The following is a 22,149-nucleotide window of genomic DNA, read 5'->3' as shown; positions in this document are numbered from 1 at the left end:
AGAATGTCACAGCATTCCTTTGCAGACAAAATCAAACGCTGCGTTGTTTGCCCGCGGCGTAAAGAAGCACTCCATGTGTCGTCTTATTTTATTGTTTCCCGGATACGAGATACAGCATCGCAGAAGTCTGAAATACACGACTGCACAGACGCTCCATCCATTAGCCTTGACTGCAATGCGCCGTATAATACATCCACGTGATAGAAGATTGTGGAGAAAAAAGCGAGAAAAAATGAAAACTCACCATCTTCTAGCAGACGCTTTAGACCTGCCGCCTCCCTCACAGAGCGTTCGTCCCAAACCGGAGAGCTCTGAATACCATTGAAACACTCAATGAGCTCAGACCTAATTTCGGACACGCCCTGCACCACGCGTGATTGGAAGTTCCAACGTGTTGGTGCACAAGCTGGGAGACGGCGGCTACATATCTGGCGAAGGAGGTCAGAGCGCTTCGGCGAAACGGAAAAAAATGAAGAAAACCCCGAAACATTTGCAAAAAATATACGGTCGAGAGGGGTATCAAGACACATATTTTTAATAACCAGGTTAAATTGGTGTGCATAACAATGTAAAAAATGCGCATGAGGAAAATCTTCTTTTATATAAACTTGAACACCATGTTTCGACCCACTCATGACTGCCGCGCCGTCATAAGTTTGAGCTATCAATTTTGACTTCGCGTTGTAAGGCTGTAACACTTCTTTCAGTACAGCCGATATCCCGCAAGCCGTGCGATCAACGATTGGTACAAAGCTGTGAAATCTCTCGGTAGGTTTACTATCTTTCACAAACCGAAAAATCACAGCCAGTTGGGAAACGCACGTGATGTCAGTTGTCTCGTCAGACTGAATCGAAAGGAACTGGCAATTCTCAATTTCCAGAGCCAAATGTTGTAAATAAATATTATACATTGAGTCGAGCAAATCATTTTGGATATCCTTAGATGTCCCTTTCGAAACAGTTGCGGCATCAAGATGATCTCTCAATACTGTATCTAGGGATACGGTGTATTCAACCATATCCAAAAATACCCCTCTATTAGAAGAGCCAGCCCGTTCATCGTGCCCACGGAGGGACAGCTCGTGACAACCAATGAACTTCAAAACATCTATCAATCGACCGAGAACATGGCGGTTTTTCTCGACGTTTTGGTTGTGCCGACGAATAGAAACCGCGCGTCCTTCATCCAACTGTGCTGCAATATTAACATTTCCGAATGTTCGGTATTTTACTGCATTGTCCAGATGCTCCATAGAAGATTGATGATCCCTGGCACGCTCGGAAAGATGTTTAATATCTCTAAAACCAAAGTTACACCAACGTGAGTCACGGGCGGTAGCAAAAAGTAGACAATAAAAACAAAAAAGTGCATTTTTGTCCTCGCTGTAACACAACCATTCGTGTTTCTTATACCAAGTTTCTGCGCAGAATGTACGCCGACGCTTTCCACCGTCATGGGATTGTTCCAGTGAACAATTTTTTGGTTGATAAGGCCCATAACGTTGTACCTCTAATTTTTGTTCCAGCGGCAGCTGCGAAAACGGAGTGCGAAGTAGTGCATCAACCTTATTCATTATGAGGTCTAAGGCTAAGAAATGCGAAGCCGGAAAGAAGTGAGGAGCTCAAAAGGAATTTGGAAAATCGAAAGCAAATGGACTAAAGGTCTCTAACTGATTCAAATAGCGAAACAAGCGACAAAAACGAAGGCGAGGAAACTATCAACTCTTCAAGCAACCAACGAACGAGAAGGAATGCGTGAATATTTTTCGAATATTTTTTATTATACCGAAAAAACCTATTGACGCGCCGCCACTGGTAATTCGGTAAAAAGTTCGAACAACGTTTCGCTTCTGAATGAATGCATCTAATTCTAGTGCATCAATGTTCTTATTTTAATTTAAATGGCGTTTTAGATAGTCAACTTCTTATTCCCACCCATGATTTTCCTTTTCCAAATCACTATCAGGTGCCACTTCCCGACAAACTTTGCGGATTATCACTTTCCTTGGCGTGGAATAGAAAAAAAATTCGCAAAGTTTAGCAGTTTTTTTAGCTCATGCATACCCGTATCACGATTGCAAATTATTGTCAAACACTTCACTGTTGTATTTAGCCATTCCACTTTAAAATCAATTTTCTTATTTTTAGTTTTACTTTCTTGAATAGACATTTCACTCACACGTTCGATAAAAAAAACTAGTATATATATTATTGGTTTTGGTTCTAAACCACTCATTCTAGTAATCTGCTGATTATGAAAACGCTTAAAACTTTTTTATTAGTAATTTATGGTGAAACATACTTACAACATCGCTATATAACATCGGAATCATCCAGTATAAGATCATGACCACGTGTGTACCAATCTCGAGATTCAAGAGCCGACAGTGCTAGCACTCGCCTAATAAACTCAGCCCTACTCCAAATTCTAGTTTAGCATAACCATACGGCTACGAGCAACCAACAAATTTCCTGTAACAAACAGTGGGCACCAGCTTTGCAACATTTGATACCTATTAAAATTCTAAACCTTCCCATATCTTCATCTGTTTGATTACACTACGGACAACAACAAGATTTTGCCGGGTTTACAACACGAAGTCCAGAGCGCGCAATGAAAATTTAAAAAACCGGCCCGCGCTGGCATTCAGAAATCAAGGTTTTGTGACAGACACGTGTGTGACATCACAGTGACTACAGTGATCACCAAAATATGCATAAAACATAAAACGAGCATTCTAGTTGAGCGTTAATAAAAATGGCATATGAAATATGAGCCACGCTTTGAAAACGAAATGTTGCAACTGCGCGAGAATGAGATTTTACTGCGCAAATGTTCTGGTGGTACTGCGCAATTGCGCAGCTTAGAAAAAAACCTTGTCTGCGGGTGTAATTGTCGTAGAACAACGCCAAAATATTAACTTCGACAATGACAACTATCCACCAATAACTGGAATTTCATAGTGAACTCTCAGTGGCCATGTCAGCTACGTTTATTTTGGTTATAATTGCTCGCTTAAAAATTTAAATTAAATTTAAACGGGTCAAAATGAATATGTTGAATACTAAATTTTAGCAACGAAATTGGCCGAAACAGCTTATAACAGAAACAACTCACTCCTAGCTGGTCCTAACTGCCTAATACTTCATTCGTGTATGAGTATGCTATTCCCACAGAGCCAGACTGGCTAACAGTGTCGGGCGGGGCTGAGTAATTCTTAGATTGAGTGACACGCTAAGCCCTTTTCGGTTTTCCAATAATATATTTGCGATTTCCGAGCGACAATGATACTGAACAGGTCACAATCGTATGTTTGTTAGAATGGGATAATAAGAATTTAGTCTTGTTAGCATTAAAAAGTAGTAATTTGTAAATTAACATCCAGCTATGAATGTTGTCCAGTTTTTGATTTGCAACTGTGAATAGTTCTCCCAAGTTTTTCCCGATGGGAATCTGTGTCATCAACAAATACATGATGTAGTCAAGAGGATTTCAGACACCTATAATTTATGTAAGCTTGAAGAAATATTGGACTAAGTAAAGATTCCGGTGAAACTACGTGCTTCAAGACACAATTATTGGCCGAGAGAGAAATGTCATATATTTACAACTTGTTTTCCGGCTTGCAAGTCGCTCCTGATTTAATTGGGTTCCTCAATTCCATACTGCAGAATTGATATAGTTTACTCAAAACAATGAGCATATGTATATATGCTCATTGCTCAAAAGGATAGAAGATCAATTGTGTGAAAAGAATATCTCGTCTTGTTTTTATATGCAACCACAGAACATTCGCATCCATAGTAGAGATGTATCGGTATCGGCCAGTTTTTCGATATCTGTTGTGTATCGGTATCGGCTAAATGTAGGCCGATATATTTAGCTGCTCAATATCATCCAGAATGCTCTAAAAATAGATTAGAATACTGACCTTGAAATTATTTTTTGACTGGATAGATCGTGAACTATGAGCCGTACATGTCCCATTGCCCCCACACCGCTACTAACCGCTACCGGGAATCGGATTCTGACCTGATTTTAGCCATTTATCAGCCAAATTGGCTCAACAAATTTGGTTATTTTCGCTGCCAAATTTTTATAATGACATTTTTAATATCACATGGTAACTGTGGAAAAATATATCAATCGAATATTAGTGGATTTTCCGACGTGTAAAATATAAAATACGACGTTATATTGGCACATAATCCTGCGCATGTAGCTCTATGTATCAGTTTCATAAGATAAGTGGGCTTAACATTTATTTATTTTACCGCCCATAGTAGCCAAATCCTATTAGTTTTGTAATTGAACACCGAGATTACTAGCGACAGTGCTCAATGAATCTGAATCAAATAACGCATTTTGATTCCCAAACATCAATTTCCGAATATACAATGTATATTATACATATATGTGATATTTCTCTTTTTTGATCCGAAATAATGTGCACTATCAATAGGCTTACCGTACGTCCCGGTTTAGCCGGGACAGTCCCGGTTTTGACAAGCTGTTCCGGCCGGTTGAATCAAATGTCCCGGTTTGTCAGCACGGCTTTCATGGGTAAAAAAATTATATTCAATATTATCACAATTTTTTTTAACGGTGACAGCCCATTTACCACTGTTTTGCGACACACTTTGCTAGTTCAGAGATAGAAATCGCTCTATTGTTATGTCACAATTGGTATATGTTTTAATGCGTTTTCTGGCGTTAACTGCAATGTCGTTAGGTTGTCGAAATGCCAAAAAGAAAGTACAAGTTTTCTGATGAGTTGAAGAAAGATTTTCCTTATTTGAAGCAAACTGAAGAAGGAAAGGTTCACTGTACGCATTGCAGATCTGTTTTTCTATTAGTCATGGCGGTCGTTCAGATGTCAACGATCATATCCAAAGCAGGAAGCACCTCTAAATTAATTTCAAATTTTTTTGAGGCTAAATTTGCATTAACTTGTAAATATACACAGTTAGAATTTCTGATGTCCGCTGTCTGATAAGCGGATTCGCTGATTTTGCACGTTCAGCCAGAAATAAATGAGAGTCGGTGCCTTGCTCCGCTGTTCTCCTCTGAATTTAATGATGATTTACTTCAAACTCGAATGGCAACGAAACGCAGAAAAGTTGATGCTAAGTGCAAAGGGTTCAATGGCGCTGAAAATATTCAAATGGAATTTTTTGAGATGCAATGAGGAAATAAATCTATATTCTATTCGAGATATGTATCACTGCTTGATTTTTAATATAAAAAGTATCATCCGTTCAGTTTCAACTTTCTAAAAATATGTGCGGCCCGCCAATGACTCGCAACCCTTAATTTTGGCCCGCGGGCGACAAAAGGTTGCCGACCCCTGCCGTAGATGTTGCAAATATTCTGACAGAGGTGAAGCTAAATTTGCAGGAAAAAAGATAAAGTCTGTTGGTTTCGTCGCAATCACTTGTACTTCTGGAATCCTAGGAACGCTCTGTCGAAATTGACGTAACTGTATTTAAAAAGAATGTCTGCGATTTTTACGAGAAATGTCTATCGTATATAGATGAAGCCACAATGCTGCCAAGCCACACATATGGACAGATTTGGGGTTTGGTATACCTTTAGTACCACATGCACTTCTAGTTGGCCTGGCTCAACAATTTTTGCATATGCCAATCCTAACCCCCACCTGACTACGTCACTGAAAAATTACGTCATTTCGACGTCCCATTGGCGTAATAAGGCCCACAAAAGTATGCGGATGGTCGTCCAAAACGCGCAGATGATCACCCGAAATCGAGTAAGCTATTTCTCTCGATTTCCCGTCATAACGATCACGATAGGAGAGAGATCGCTGGCGTCAGCGAGTTCGTAATCGGCGGCGCAGATGCCATTTCGGGCGATCGTAATTATACTTTGGCAAGCCCTATAGGACGTGTTTGTGACGTCGTATTGCAGTATTGACGTAATTTTTGGATGGCATAGTCAGGTGGGGGTTAGGAATAACATATGCAAAATTTCGTTTTGATACGCTAACTGTAAGTACTTGTGGTACTAAACTATCAGACTATACTAGACCCCAAATTTGAAGAGTGAAATAAACTGGACTGAAGTGTTTGGTCTGCAAAATTGATAAATGATTTGTTTGGTTAGCTGATCAGGTTTTGAATAGGGATGCACTTTTCGACGAATACTGATAAAGAGATATTTCAGTATTTATCTGAGCATGGTTCAAATGCAATTTGGCTTACTTTGCTGGTTGAAATTAAGTGGACAGAGATGTTTAACGTTTTTTCTAACAGAAATATTAGCATTTCGAATTTGCAGCAAATTAGTTGATTTTGTTTTCCGGAACATCGGCATCTGCTGATCTGTTGAAAGGATTTTCTCCATTGTTAAAAAATTTTGGTCCGAAAGCAGGTGCAGAATGCCAGAAGAAAATATAAAACCACTTCGTAACCTGCAAATTTAATGGTGATGTCTCTTGTTATCAGTTTTATGACAAAATCAAAACAAGAATTTTTGAGAAAGGTTCCATCTGCGGACAAATACTTTTGGTCTAAACTAAATGAATAATACAAACTAGTTTTTAGTGTTTTTTCTAATTCGATGATCAGTAAAGATTTACAGCCGTATATACCCGCAATGGCATGGTAGACGTTCCAATATTATCAAGACTGGCAATTGATCGAATGTTTGCCAAATCGCACCGTCCCAGTTTTTTGTTTCAGATTTATGGTAAGCCTGACTATTAATAATGCTCAAAGACTATTGTTTTAACCCGTCTGCCCTGCACAATTGAGATAATTACATAGTATCAGAATATCGGCCTTTTCAAATATCGGCGTATCGATATCGGTATCGGCGTTTTTAGCTGGTATCGGTATCGGCGACAAAAGTGGTATCGGTACATCTCTAATTCATAGCAGTGGAGAACGCTGAGGAAGCCACGTCTGCCGTTGTTGGTGATTTTCGACTGGCCAGTGCTAAAACGAAAGCGATCGGTTTGTGCCAACGACTAACATACCGGTTCGTGCACAGTAGCCTAGCGTTAGTCTACTAGCAATTGCAGAATTAAAAAACAAAATTCGGCCGCAGAGTACTGGTACGGTACCAATACAAAGGATATGTGTTTACTGTGATCTGTGACACTCATAAGGACTGCTAAGTACCGTATACTTTTGATGGCATGCTAATTGGCTAATTGCTAGTACGTACAATGTTTGGGTCTGTGTAGTTTCTTACCTAATAGCTTCTAAGTTAACTAGTGGGCGTGGCGTAACAATTGTTGGATATATGATTCCTGACCCCCCCCACCTGATGACGTCATCAAAAATTACGTCACAATAACGTCTTTCGAGAATCCGGTACCTTGGCCGGTGCTAACTAACTTAGAATACACCATTTTGCGTAGGTGTTAACAAATGTTAGTGACTGAGTGGGTAGCCAAATATATTTATCTTCACTATTGAATTTGTACGGTATGTAAAACAGCCACCTTTCCATCCCCCATTAAAAGAAGAGCCTTCGCACAGTTGCAGGCATACCGGTAACGTACGGTACCCGTTACCGCCGTCGCATGGCGAGTGGCCCATGGCGAGTTGGCCTCCACGGCGAGTTAGCTTCCACCCCTTTGAAATAGTAAAATTCTAATTAATAATGTGTATGCAATGTTACAATACATGTGTATACATTTTATTGTGACACCCTGTACTGGAAAAACACACAGTTTTCTGCAGAAGGTAAAACAAAGTGCACGAAAAGTTCTCTGATGGTTGTTTTCTGGTGTTCCTGTCTTTGATGTTCTACTCCCAAAAAAAATTTCTAAGCATAATAGAAACAAGACATGATATGAGCGTTGCACTCTCCCAAACCTGCAAACAGAACCCAAAATAGATAAACTGGTTGAAGCCAGAAAGGCATTGCTATTCCAGTATTCTGGATCCTTAAGTGGGCCAATTTTAAAGGGACCATTATGCAAATTATATCAAAAAGTTTGAGAACCACTAGGTTACCCAGTTAATTTTTTTCAGATGCATGGTCAGATGGTGAAGGAAGCAGTAACCAACCACTGAACCAGCGGTTAAGTCAGTAAGTGAACCACCCTACAGTACTGTGGCGAGGAGGCCAGCAATCTTTTCGCCCATAATTATCCCACACAGGTCTCGGACCTGTGAACCCACCCAGGATAATAGAGGTGGGGTGGCAAGCGTATAACCTAACCTCAAATATACGTATACACCGCCAAAGACTTTGTCACAAATATCCTGGTATCAGTATATCTTCTTTCAGCCTTGTGTTATTTTTGATGAATGGGCATGAGTGCTATTTGCATCACTTTCTCTTCAGCTTTAGTTTTTTCTACTTTCCAATCTTTTTTCCAATATAAACACAATTCAGAAATTACTATAGTTGTTGGTATTTATGTTCTGCGTTACAGATAAAAGATTAACTTATATATTCAAAAAATATAACGGATCGAAAGAAAACATGAATCGTTTTACTATTTCTGCAATCTTGAAATCTATCAAAGGAAAGCCTATATCCAGTATATCACTAAAAAATGTCAGATGCTTCAGTTCTTCATCAGATAAAATGATTGTTGAAATCGACTCACAATCTGGTATAGCTACAATGTATGCTAATAATGCACCAGTTAATAGTTTAGATTCGGGATTGCTTACAGCTGCTGTCAAGGCTGTGAAAGAGGCAGAAAGAAATCCAGATGTTCGAGGAATATTACTTACTTCAAAATTTGATGGACAAGTTTTTTGTGCTGGTCTGAACATTTTAGACATGTATCAGAAGTCTCATCAACATTTGGTTGATTATTGGACAATGGTTCAGGATTGGTATCTTGCTTGGTATGGGTGTAAAAAACCTACAGTTGCTGCAATAAATGGTCATGCTCCAGCTGGTGGTTGCGCTTGGTCGATGATGTGCGACTATCGCATAATGCAGTCAGGTGCTGGAAAAACAATTGGACTCAATGAAACCATGCTCGGTATAGTGGCCCCCTTCTTTTTTGTGGAATTGATACAATCTACAATTGGTCATCGTGCATCAGAAGAAGCTTTACTGAAAGGATTACTTCTTTCGGCAGAAGATGCTCTCAAATATGGCATGATTGATGATATTGAAAAGCTGGAAAACCTCAATTCCAAGGCAATAAAAGAGCTAAAAGCATTTATGGCAATTAATCTAAATGCGTATCAGGGCTCAAAAATGTTGCTAAGACAAGATGTCATGAAACGATTGATAGCAGTCAAAAAAGAAGATGCTGAATTTTTTGCAAATTTTGTCTCACAGCCACAAGTGCAAGAATCAATTGGGAATTATGTAGCCAGTTTAAAAGCAAGAAAGAAATAACTATTGTGACATTATATGATTTATAATTTGATGTCACTTCTTTGTTCGTGATCAAGGTTCTAAGATTATATTTTTCAGAATTTAATTATTTTGTTTGATTTACCATATAATATAATTATTTTGTTACATTTTTTGAAAGGTTTTCTTACAAATATTTTTTTAGTTCGAAAATCTGAAATTGATTATGTAGAACCTAATTTAAAGTGATGAATGAAAAGAGGAATCAGAATGTTGTCCTTGCTACTCCTATACTCTTGAGTGTTTTGTGCTGAAAATCATTTTATGCTGATAGTTATTTTGCATAGAATAAGATATATATTTTCTTTGAAAACCTGGCTGACAATCACTTTTTTCATAACTAATCTACCGTACCTCATTTTTTTTTTTTTGATTTACCAATGTTCACAACAAGGTTATGAATTTATTTACAGAAATTCCGAATTATAATAAAGTTTGCTGCGAAATGAAATGGGACATTTTGTCCTTTTATTGCTATGGTCTATGTTCAGTATTATAGCAGGAAATGACTATGATCCAAATTCAATACCGCATATCAATCTACAAAAATTGAAGAATATTATTGCATCAGGGAATGAAGAGATTCTTGTTTTCTTTTGTAAGTATACCATAATTGCTTGTTAAGTTATTGTATTCGAGGAATATCTTTTATTGGACATTAAAATTAACCTCACGCTAGATATCTTAGAATATACAAGAAATCAATGTGTAAAATATTTTGATAATATTGTGGTGGTTATGGAACACAAATTGTGTTTGAGATTATTAGTCAGCCTCTCTAGTTCATACTTTTTCGAATTGTTTATGCAGCAAATTGTCTTGTGAGCCCAAGTAAAACTTTAGAAAACAGCGCAAATTATGATTTAATAAATGCAGAGGGTTCACTGTCTGGACAGTGTGTATTGAAACTATTCTTGCCGAATGTTCCATTTGAGTAAACCTGGTTTGAATTTTGATCTGAATTGATTGATTTGAATATCTCTGTATCCTAATTTTAATAATTTAATAATTTTTTGCCAAGACCATACATCATTCAGGAATAAAATAAATAAGTATCATTCTGTAAAGTGATAAAATTTACTACTATATTATTGAGAATCACTGACTGACATTTTTAAGATGGAGATTTCAATGAATGTGGAGAATGCAAGAAATTAATGCCTAAATATCATGAAGCTGTGGAATATTTGAATAAGCTTGAAGATGGCAAGGTATTTGCTTGTATTGCTCGATAATAAGAATGTTGATATTAAAAGGATTTATCACTTCACAATTCTAATTAAGAATTTTCTCCCAATCTAGAAGAAAATTGTGACATTGGTAATGTTAAATTATAATTTTTGTTCAAAAAAATCATCATCTTGTAGATTGAGCAATGCATAATTCTGAAAGTTCTCGCTTTTCGTAATGCTAATGGATTTTTCTTGCGACTCTAAATCTCAATAGAATGATGACGAGGTATCTTACATTCTTGCTTTTGAAGCTAAAACAGATTTTCTCACATCACTGTCAATATCACATATTACATTTTGCTTAATGCTTAATCTCTTAGCTTGAATTTTTTTTTTCAGGTAGTAAGTTACAAAATGGCTATAAAATTTCCCGAATATGGTGTCAACACATTACCTCAGATGATGTTGTTTTTAAAAGATACTCCTTTTCTATATGATGGCCGAGGTACAGTTAATTTATATATTATGTCATCTAGCTGTTTTAGTTTGTGAAAAGTGAACTAGCAATTTGATAAGTTATTATTGAGCTGTTTGTAAAATAGGCAAATGTAGATTTTTTAGAAATACCGAATTTACATTAAATATTTCTTTAATATAGATGATGAATCTGTCTGGGAAGCTGACGATATACTGGATTGGGTTGAAGAAGCGAAGCAAACACCGTTGCAGGAGTTGACTGATGAAACATTTGAACATCTAACACAATCTTCCACAGGTGCAACTACAGGGGATTGGATTATTTTATTGTAAGCACATATTTTTAAGTATGAAATCTTGTGAATTTTCTAATTTTAATTATATTTAGAACAAAAGTCTGAAAAATGGTTCGTTTTTGATGAAAATAAATTTATGATATAATAGATAAGCTTAAAAATGTTTCGAGTTTTTTTTTTTGCAGTTATCAGAGATTAATATAAAACATATTCTTTGCTTATCATGCTGTCGAAAATACACATCCTCCAAATTCCTTCAAGAATTATTTATTGCTATTTCAAACCCTTTATTTGATTATGATATTTTGTTTGATTTTAAGACAAACCTGGTTGAGATAAATAAATTATGTAATTACTATAATGAACATCATCTACTTTTTATGAAAAGAAGCATTTTTTTCATTGTAAAAACAAATCAATTTTTGTGGTTCAAAATATATCTGAAATACACACAATTCTGTTGTTATGGTTTTAACCATTTTATTCAGAGGCAATGGTCATGTGGTCCTCTATTGTTGCACTAATCATTTCTCTTTTTTTTTGAAGAAATTGTGACCAAGATAATGAATTTCTTTTATTGTGTGTGTTTAGGACAGGGCACGCCTAAATAAACATTGTTGTTTTGTGCTTACGTTTGTGAAAATCTTGTAGAATACAAATATTTATCAGCAACATACCGTATAATTCTTTGCAGTGCTGACCGATCACGTCCAGAATGCTTGAAACCATACCTGCCTACAATTAGTAACATTGGATTGAATCTTCGTAGGAGAAAAAATGCTGCATTCATTGATATCAATTCTAATCCAGTAACTTACTCAAGGTTCAACACTGTCCTTCAAACAAATTGTGCTGCTGTTTTATTGTAAGTAGTTTGTTTTTGAAATCAATGTGTAAACTAATTTTGTTGGGTTGCAATCATGTTCGTTTACTACATTTTATAAATGTCATAAATTATTTGTCCTATTTAAATCTACAGGAATTAATTTTCAATGCCTAAATATTTTCCAAAAATGTTGAACTCTGATGACTTGCTTAGGATTTTACATATGACAATTTATTTTAACTCTGCCATAAAATACAATACTTGACCCAAGCAAGCACAGAGAATGTCTATTTAGTAAAGTTACCAATACTCAAATGAGACTTGAAACATGAGACATAAAATGATAAAAGTACTTCTACATGTGCAATCTCAATATATTAAAAATATGAGTAAATAAAACATGATGAAATACTCTTATATTGAATTTGAGGGGGAAATGTATAATTTCTGAATCTTATAAAGTATTCATTAGGCACCCATAAAATGGTTTAAAGATTCAACTGAATGACTTGTTTCCTGATTGAAAAGCGCTCTACAAAGTGCCCCAAAAATATTTTTAAAAAATACCAGTTTGCACTATTGACTAATTTTCTTTTGATTGTCTGATTTAGTTCAATTGTAAAAGTTTAATTAATTTGGTTGTGGTTTTGTTAACTATTGTTTTCTTTAAGCATTAAAAAAATTGAAGTTCCACTGAAACATGCTCGCGGTAATTTATTGTCCTACAGGTACAGAGTAGATTTTTATTTCAAGTTTTCGTCCTTTGTCTCACTGTGTTAACTATGTTCATCATAGAAATAGAATGTAGTTACTGGTTTTCCTATCTAATTTCATCACTCTCATAAGTTCGCTTATTTACGGTTGTTAGTTGTACTGTTTTAGAATTAATCTATTCGAATATTCAGGAAGATTCATGAAAAAATAAGTAACTCTATTTGGGCTAATCTAAACAGACTAGTTGAAGAAAAGACATATTTCACTTAATGAAGTATGGCTTTAAATGCTCCTTTCTCAATAATTTATAAAAAACGCCGATTTGGATTGTTTAGCAACATATAATTCTTGATTGCCGTTTCTGTAATCAAAAATTGTGTTCTGCTTATATAGTCGATTGGAAATTGCTTTTTAACACTACAGGACTAGTCTGAGTAGAGATATTTCAGTATTCTATCTGTAGTTGATGACAATGGGTGGAACAGGCGATGGTCATTCACTTAATAAGTGGTGAACAAATGACCCAGTATGTTCCTGAATATGCGAAGATGTTTAAATTTTTATAGTTAGAGCGAATATTATAGCTCTAAATACCTAATTTTCAAAGCAGATTGTTCTAACAGATAATTTTATGGTAGTAGGAAATGTGTTTTCCTGGACCAAAACAAATAATATATAGCTGAACAAGATATCTAATATGATGCTTATTTTGTGTAAACAATAGGCTTCACTTGAAGTCTGGTGTATTGAAAGATCCCTTAGCATTGCATTATTATTACTATATATCTTGGTTCTCACCTGAAAATCCTTTGGTTGATTCAATGGTTCTTTTCAGTTCAGATTTCCCTTTTTACAGATAAAATGGTACCATATTTTCTTTTTCCATCCATACTATGTTTCAGGCACGCATTTATAGTCTATTTTTCCGTTCAGTTTTCATCGTACTGAACTGTATAAAATTCCAATGAACAACTTCTCCACAAATTCAATTTTGAAGTTTGTATTGGAGGACTATACATACACAGAACATGTTGAAGTACCCAAGGAACACCATGAAGCGTATGTTTATCTTTTATTTCTGAAATCACATTTCATCATATATCTCTATTAATTGCTAGTTCTGTGATTTACCAAATCCCCTTTTTCCAATTCTCAAATATAGTTGGAGTAACTAGTTCCTAATCATAAAATGGTAATAAAATATTCTGAAGTTATCTGGGCTAAATCAACATTGTGAATAAATAATGCCTGGCGTTTGGAATAGGTGATTCTGTGATTGTAAATCAGAAAACTTCACAGAACATAGAGATTAATATCATTTTTAAACCATAATGTTGAATTGTTAACTGCTTCAAACTGAGTGAGACAGAGCTTTTATGAGCTGACAGGGAAACATCCTTGCCTTTTTGATTTGATCTTGTTATGACAGAATGTTATCAAATCGAAAATATAGGAATTCTTTGTGCCCAAATTTTGTAGTTTAAAGTTGTAAAACAGTATAACTCAAATATATGCCAAGCTGCAGGCACAGCCAAAATGCCAAAAACTGCATTGTTGAATTTAATCAACCTTATTATGGCCCTTAATTTCTCCACAGACATTCTCAGATTGATGAAGCTGTCAAATTATTGAGGAGCATGTTAGAAGAATACACACAGTATCATACGATACATGCAGGGTTACTGATTATCCTAATGGCTGCTACCATGTGTATCGTGTTTTTTCTAATCAAAAAATTTACAAAAAAGAAAATTTTATAATTCCTTGCTTGCTCTTCTAAATTAGAAAATTTACCTTTGCACTGCACGAAAAAATGTTTCTTTTATTTTTTGATAAATAGACCAATATTTGAAGTCTTTGGAATGCAATGGTATGGGTCTGTTGCAGAAATTCTCTTGGGAAGTGCAATTTTTAAATGGATGTTTCTGTTTTCGCTTGTATTTTTGTGCCAAATTTATAACAATCATGTAAAATGTTTAGTTGCAATAAACAATATCCACTTTAGCCCCTGGTAGTCGGTAGTAACTTATTTTCTGTGGGTGGTATAAATTACAATTAATTTCAGTAAGATCTTGTTTTAGGGGTAAAATTACATAACACTTACAATGATACTGGGACATTGACTCTCGCGTACTTAGAAAGTGAAGCGATCAACTGGGAGCAGTTATGAAGAAATTAGTATTTTATCCTGGGTAGTGAAAGGTTCCTCCAACAATTCGAAATGAGAATTATCTTTCCGTTGAAATCTGTGCTGATGTTGCTCAGGAGGCCGAACTCATCTATAAATAGTGGGCATACTCCAGTAGATAGAGCACAAAGTCTATATTATGGCAGGAATTATGGAAGACAAACAGTTTCTTCTTTAACGGATCTCCATGTAATACCTTCTGATATAACGTCGGTATACATAACTTTGGCAAACTGCAACAACTAGCAAATTGTAATGACTAACTGAATTTCTCGATATATTCGTCAAGTCCGTGCTTCCGAAAACAAATAACTAATCCCATACCCGACATGGAATGGTAACCGGACGATAGGCGTAGTTCGCCATATGGTTAAGCCGTCTTATCGGCTTTCCTTTCCCCTGGGTAAATAAAATATGTACATCCTATCCTAACTCCACAAATGAGATTCTGGGATTTAAGTGTTTGCACTGTTGTGAACGTTTCTCTTGAGTACCGACTTCGTCGTTTATTAAAATATGACAATCACCATTCAGCAATAAGCTCCGAATTACGCATTAATTCACTCGCTCACAATAATAAACATTGTCTCGGATTATATGTTAATTTTAATCAGCATAATACACTATATAATAATTGATAAATACGGCTGATTATAGATAGAATCGGGAAAGCAAAATACAGTTCTTAGAATCGAATATGTGCTCATTGACATTTGATCAGGAACTTTGCATTAAAAAACAATGAAATGGACTTCATGGAATATATCCGTTTAGAAAACTTTACTTTATAAGACAATTGTATGGATGATTCAAATTTTACAAAACAACCCACTAAAAGGTGTTGAACTGAAAATGAATGAATAAAGAACACGACAACGCAAATCATAATACAGTACTCAATTCAGGTCTCTGTATGATGGCGAAAGGTGTGTTCGTTAAAAATTCGCAAGCGCGTTGATCTATTCAAGTCTTTCTATAGAGAGAATTGAGAATTGCCAGTTCCTTTCGATTCAGTCTGACGAGACAACTGACATCACGTGCGTTTCCCAACTGGCTGTGATTTTTCGGTTTGTGAAAGATGGTAAACCTACCGAGAGATTTCACAGCTTTGTACCAATCGTTGATCGCACGGCTTGCGGGATATCGGCTGTACTGAAAGAAGTGTTACAGCCTTCATAGGTGCCGCTGCTCGATAACCAGTATTGGTTTCTCGCGTCTCCTTCACCCTGAAATATGGCCAATTTATAATTTAATTTATTGCAATTTGTATGTTTGTGCCTATTTTAAGTATGGTGAGAAATAAACTACTGATTACTGATTCTATAGAGAGATCGCGTGTTACCAATATCGAAAAACGAATGGTTATGCAGTGGCGGCGCGTCAATAGGGCCAACCGGGACAATGTCCCGGTTGTTTTTTTGGTATAATAAAAAATATTCGAAAAATACCCCAATATCGGTTGCACAGACTGTCTACACTAGCCATATTCTCCCGACATGGTTCATTTTTCGCTCACAAAGCCTTCGCCGAACGTCGACGGGGCGACGCCGATTTTGCCCCGGTTGCTCATTGTATATCGTATTCTCTCTTTTATCTTTCACTCGCCGTATTTGTCTCGTTTGTTTTCTGTTTCTTTTACTAAATCATCGGGGCCGATCGGGGCTAGCCCGAAATTATGACGACACAATGCCGACGTTTCTTACAACAACGTGTTGACATATTCACGAATTCCTTCTCGTTCGTTTTTGTCGCTTGTTTCGCTATTTGAATCAGTTAGAGACCTTTAGTCCATTTGCTTTCGATTTTCCACATTCCTTTTGAGCTCCTCACTTCTTTCCGGCTTCGCATTTCTTAGCCTTAGACCTCATAATGAATAAGGTTGATGCACTACTTCGCACTCCGTTTTCGCAGCTGCCGCTGGAACAAAAATTAGAGGTACAACGTCTTGGGCCTTATCAACCAAAAAGTTGTTCACTGGAACAATCCCATGACGGAGGAAAGCGTCGGCGTACATTCTGCGCAGAAACTTGGTATAAAAAACACGAATGGTTGTGTTACAGCGAGGACAAAAATGCACTTTTTTGTTTTTATTGCCTACTTTTTGCTACCGCCCGTGACTCACGTTGGTGTAAATTTGGTTTTAGAAATCTTAAACATCTTTCCGAGCGTGCCAGGGATCATCAATCTTCTATGGAGCATCTGGACAATGCAGTAAAATACCGAACATTCGGAAATGTTAATATTGCAGCACAGTTGGATGAAGGACGCGCGGTTTCTATTTGTCGGCACAACCAAAACGTCGAGAAAAACCGCCATTTTCTCGGTCGATTGATAGATGTTTTGAAGTTCATTGGTTGTCACGAGCTGTCCCTCCGTGGGCACGATGAACGGGCTGGCTCTTCTAATAGAGGGGTATTTTTGAATATGGTGGAATACACCGCATCCCTAGATACAGTGTTGAGAGATCATCTTGATGCCGCAACTGTTTCGAACGGGACATCTAAGGATATCCAAAATGATTTGCTCGACTCAATGTATAAATTTATTTACAACATTTGGCTCTGGAAATTGAGAATTGCCAGTTCCTTTCGATTCAGTCTGACGAGACAACTGACATCACGTGCGTTTCCCAACTGGCTGTGATTTTTCGGTTTGTGAAAGATGGTAAACCTACCGAGAGATTCCACAGCTTTGTACCAATCGTTGATCGCACGGCTTGCGGGATATCGGCTGTACTGAAAGAAGTGTTACAGCCTTCATAGGTGCCGCTGCTCGATAACCAGTATTGGTTTCTCGCGTCTCCTTCACCCTGAAATATGGCCAATTTATAATTTAATTTATTGCAATTTGTATGTTTGTGCCTATTTTAAGTATGGTGAGAAATAAACTACTGATTACTGATTCTATAGAGAGATCGCGTGTTACCAATATCGAAAAACGAATGGTTATGCAGTGGCGGCGCGTCAATAGGGCCAACCGGGACAATGCCCCGGTTGTTTTTTCGGTATAATAAAAAATATTCGAAAAATACCCCAATATCGGTTGCACAGACTGTCTACACTAGCCATATTCTCCCGACATGGTTCATTTTTCGCTCACAAAGCCTTCGCCGAACGTCGACGGGGCGACGCCGATTTTGCCCCGGTTGCTCATTGTATATCGTATTCTCTCTTTTATCTTTCACTCGCCGCGTTTGTCTCGTTTGTTTTCTGTTTCTTTTACTAAATCATCGGGGCTAGCCCGAAATTATGACGACACAATGCCGACGTTTCTTACAACAACGTGTTGACATATTCACGAATTCCTTCTCGTTCGTTTTTGTCGCTTGTTTCGCTATTTGAATCAGTTAGAGACCTTTAGTCCATTTGCTTTCGATTTTCCACATTCCTTTTGAGCTCCTCACTTCTTTCCGGCTTCGCATTTCTTAGCCTTAGACCTCATAATGAATAAGGTTGATGCACTACTTCGCACTCCGTTTTCGCAGCTGCCGCTGGAACAAAAATTAGAGGTACAACGTCTTGGGCCTTATCAACCAAAATGTTGTTCACTGGAACAATCCCATGACGGAGGAAAGCGTCGGCGTACATCCTGCGCAGAAACTTGGTATAAAAAACACGAATGGTTGTGTTACAGCGAGGACAAAAATGCACTTTTTTGTTTTTATTGCCTACTTTTTGCTACCGCCCGTGACTCACGTTGGTGTAAATTTGGTTTTAGAAATCTTAAACATCTTTCCGAGCGTGCCAGGGATCATCAATCTTCTATGGAGCATCTGGACAATGCAGTAAAATACCGAACATTCGGAAATGTTAATATTGCAGCACAGTTGGATGAAGGACGCGCGGTTTCTATTTGTCGGCACAACCAAAACGTCGAGAAAAACCGCCATGTTCTCGGTCGATTGATAGATGTTTTGAAGTTCATTGGTTGTCACGAGCTGTCCCTCCGTGGGCACGATGAACGGGCTGGCTCTTCTAATAGAGGGGTATTTTTGAATATGGTGGAATACACCGCATCCCTAGATACAGTGTTGAGAGATCATCTTGATGCCGCAACTGTTTCGAACGGGACATCTAAGGATATCCAAAATGATTTGCTCGACTCAATGTATAAATTTATTTACAACATTTGGCTCTGGAAATTGAAAATTGCCAGTTCCTTTCGATTCAGTCTGACGAGACAACTGACATCACGTGCGTTTCCCGACTGGCTGTGATTTTTCGGTTTGTGAAAGATGGTAAACCTACCGAGAGATTTCACAGCTTTGTACCAATCGTTGATCGCACGGCTTGTGGGATATCGGCTGTACTGAAAGAAGTGTTACAGCCTTACAACGCGAAGTCAAAATTGATAGCTCAAACTTATGACGGCGCGGCAGTCATGAGTGGGTCGAAACATGGTGTTCAAGTTAATATAAAAGAAAATTTTCCTCATGCGCATTTTTTACATTGTTATGCACACCAATTTAACCTCGTTATTAAAAACATGTGTCTTGATACCCCTCTCGTGTGTATATTTTTTGCAAATGTTTCGGGGTTTTCTTCATTTTTTTCCGTTTCGCCGAAGCGCTCTGACCTCCTTCGCCAGATATGTAGCCGCCGTCTCCCAGCTTGTGCACCAACACGTTGGAACTTCCAATCACGCGTGGTGCAGGGCGTGTTCGAAATTAGGTCTGAGCTCATTGAGTGTTTCAATGGCATCCAGAGCTCTCCGGTTTGGGACGAACGCTCTGTGAGGGAGGCGGCAGGTCTAAAGCGTCTGCTAGAAGATGGTGAGTTTTCATTTTTTCTCGCTGTTTTCTCCATAATATTCTATCACGTGGATGTATTATACGGCGCATTGCAGTCAAGGCTAATGAATGGAGCGCCTGTGCAGTCGTGTATTTCAGACTTCTGCGATGCTGTATCTCGTATCCGGGAAACAATAAAATACGACGACACATGGAGTGCTTCTTTACGCCGCGGGCAAACAACGCAGCGTTTGATTTTGTCTGCAAAGGAATGCTGTGACATTCTGGTGAATCAAATAGGCGATCGTCTGCGCACTGAACACCTTGCCGCGTTCTCTTTGATGAACCCCAAAAAATTTTCAAAATTTGCACGTCAATTTCCCATCCATTTGTTGGCTACTCTCTCCAAATTTTACCCCATGATAAACGTGGGTAAATTGGAAAATGAATTGCGTAGTATATACACCAATCAAACTTTTTTGAACATCCCATCAACTTGCGCGCTCTATGGGTTCCTCATAGATAACACTCTAGTAACTACCTTTGCGGCGTCTGCAAAATTTCTGGACATCATTTTGACGACGCCTATTTCTTCCGCCGACGCAGAGCGAACATTCAGCACGCTGAAGCGTATTAAAACGTATCTCAGAAACACAATGAAGCAAGATAGATTAAATTCCTTGGCTGTTTTATCCATTCACAGAGACGTTATTTCTGGGATGCATGACTTTAATCAGCGCGTTATTGAGCATTTTGCTTCCAAGAAACCGCGGCGTGTTGCATATATGTTCAAGCAGAAGTCTAGCAGCATATATATCTATGAGTGAGCGACGCATGTCCTTATCTTTGCATTACCTTTCCTTTCTTCATAGTAACGTTTTAAACCTTTTTTAGGTTTTGTCTGCTTTCCCGAGGTTTCTGTCAATATGTCATTGTATTTATCTGGGTAAATATTGCCTTTCCTTTTGAAAGAGTTTTCAAAATAAACTATGTCTATATTTATTAATCCCTTGACTTGGACCGGTTTTAAAGACACTTTCTTATCGTTAAAAATTGTCGCTTTTGCCGATTGGTTGTTACCGATGGAATGGTTTTTATATTCATAAAATGATGGAAGAACTTACAGCGCTCATCCTGTCCCCGTAGATGGGGGTGACTTGGTCCCGCAGTAGCTTGCCCCGGTTGTCAAAATGACCACGCGCCGCCACTAGTTATAAGTAACATCCTAATAGAAAAAGACTTACGATCCTAAGGAAACCAATTTTCAGAAGCATGATGAATTTGGGGGTTGAGACAGTAGGATTTTTATAATTTCTGTTGGTAAGATATACGCTTCGTCCAATAATTCTAAAATATTAATTTTGAAGTAATTTATGGATGAATGAACAGTGCCTAATAAGCTCATCCGTTTTTGCTGCCATGCATACCATTACCGCTCGAGAGAGAATTTTTCGGATAAAGAAGGTATGAAATAGGCAAGTCAACGCCTATACGAGATACGTAGCTGTGGGTGAAACACTTAAAATCCATGACCTGACCAGATGATGCTACCATTGATCATTTTACTATATATATATATATATATATATATATATATAATGCAGCAGTCCTAAACTGCTGCTGTTTTACTAATTGGATACATGTCTCACAACTGCACTTGTCCATGATGAAATTATGACTATATATAGTTTTTATGAATAAAATATCGATGATATAAATTGAAATTATCGATAACGGATCGTCCGATAAAGTAAATACCGTAATTCCTCGCGTATTATAAGCACCTGAATATCATTCTCAAAATCAGCCAACCGAATTATTTACAGCATTCAAAAACTTTAGCACTTGATATATATATCAGCATTTGGGCCTGTAAGTATTTTCGTGCGTTCGTGAATGCCCCAACACATGTTCTTTTCGTTTTTCTAGTACGGCAATTATAATCAGAGTGATATCGTGATCGTATGAGACGAGACGCTAAATACAAACTAAGGATTGAATCCGCAAATCCAATATCCGACTGAAAATGAGAAAGTGAATATTGTGAGTACGAGGCGGTGTCACAATATAGGCTTACGTACATATATATAATATAAAATATAACGGAAAGCGCCATAAATTTTGTTTTAGAAGTAGCTCGATAGATTAAAAACTCTATTTTAGACGTGGTTAATTGCAAAAATTGTCGATCGGGAACTATAGAATAGGCCAGCGGTTTCCAAACATTTTGTTTTTGCGTCGCCAGATTACCGCTTTAGTTTAGAGTTGTAAAGCTTTTACTTTATTGTAATAAATTGTACTCATATGATTTATGGCCGACTTTGGGATTTGACAAACGGCGATATCTTAAAAATATTCTAAGGCAGCTCACATTGAACAAATTACCAAG

The 22,149-nt window shown here is 37.4% G+C and overlaps 2 protein-coding genes across 3 annotated transcripts; both read left to right on the top strand.

Moving 5' to 3' along the window:
- Window positions 1–5,629: 5,629 nt before the first annotated feature.
- Window positions 5,630–9,756, top strand: LOC120329919 (enoyl-CoA delta isomerase 1, mitochondrial-like). The gene has a single exon (XM_039396713.2). The coding sequence runs from the start codon at window positions 8,396–8,398 to the stop codon at window positions 9,338–9,340; it is 945 nt and encodes a 314-aa protein (XP_039252647.2). The 5' UTR covers window positions 5,630–8,395; the 3' UTR covers window positions 9,341–9,756.
- A 41-nt stretch (window positions 9,757–9,797) lies between these two features.
- Window positions 9,798–14,847, top strand: LOC120329918 (uncharacterized). 2 transcript variants are annotated; one of them, XM_039396712.2, is made up of 7 exons: window positions 9,798–9,956; window positions 10,478–10,569; window positions 10,930–11,035; window positions 11,189–11,336; window positions 11,998–12,168; window positions 13,777–13,902; window positions 14,441–14,847. In XM_039396712.2, exons 1-7 carry the CDS (start codon window positions 9,809–9,811, stop codon window positions 14,601–14,603), a joined length of 954 nt encoding a protein of 317 aa, XP_039252646.2. In that variant the 5' UTR covers window positions 9,798–9,808; the 3' UTR covers window positions 14,604–14,847. The 2 variants fall into 2 exon arrangements, with proteins under 2 accessions (XP_039252646.2, XP_077974701.1); XM_078118575.1 differs by lacking the exons at window positions 13,777–13,902; window positions 14,441–14,847 and adding an exon at window positions 12,801–13,756.
- The last annotated feature ends 7,302 nt before the right edge of the window (window positions 14,848–22,149 follow it).

The sequence above is a fragment of the Styela clava genome, chromosome 12 (assembly GCF_964204865.1).
Source record: "Styela clava chromosome 12, kaStyClav1.hap1.2, whole genome shotgun sequence".
Classification (NCBI taxonomy): Eukaryota; Metazoa; Chordata; class Ascidiacea; order Stolidobranchia; family Styelidae; genus Styela; species Styela clava.
Note: the sequence above shows the minus strand (reverse complement) of the source record. Positions and strands in the feature narration are given on the sequence as shown.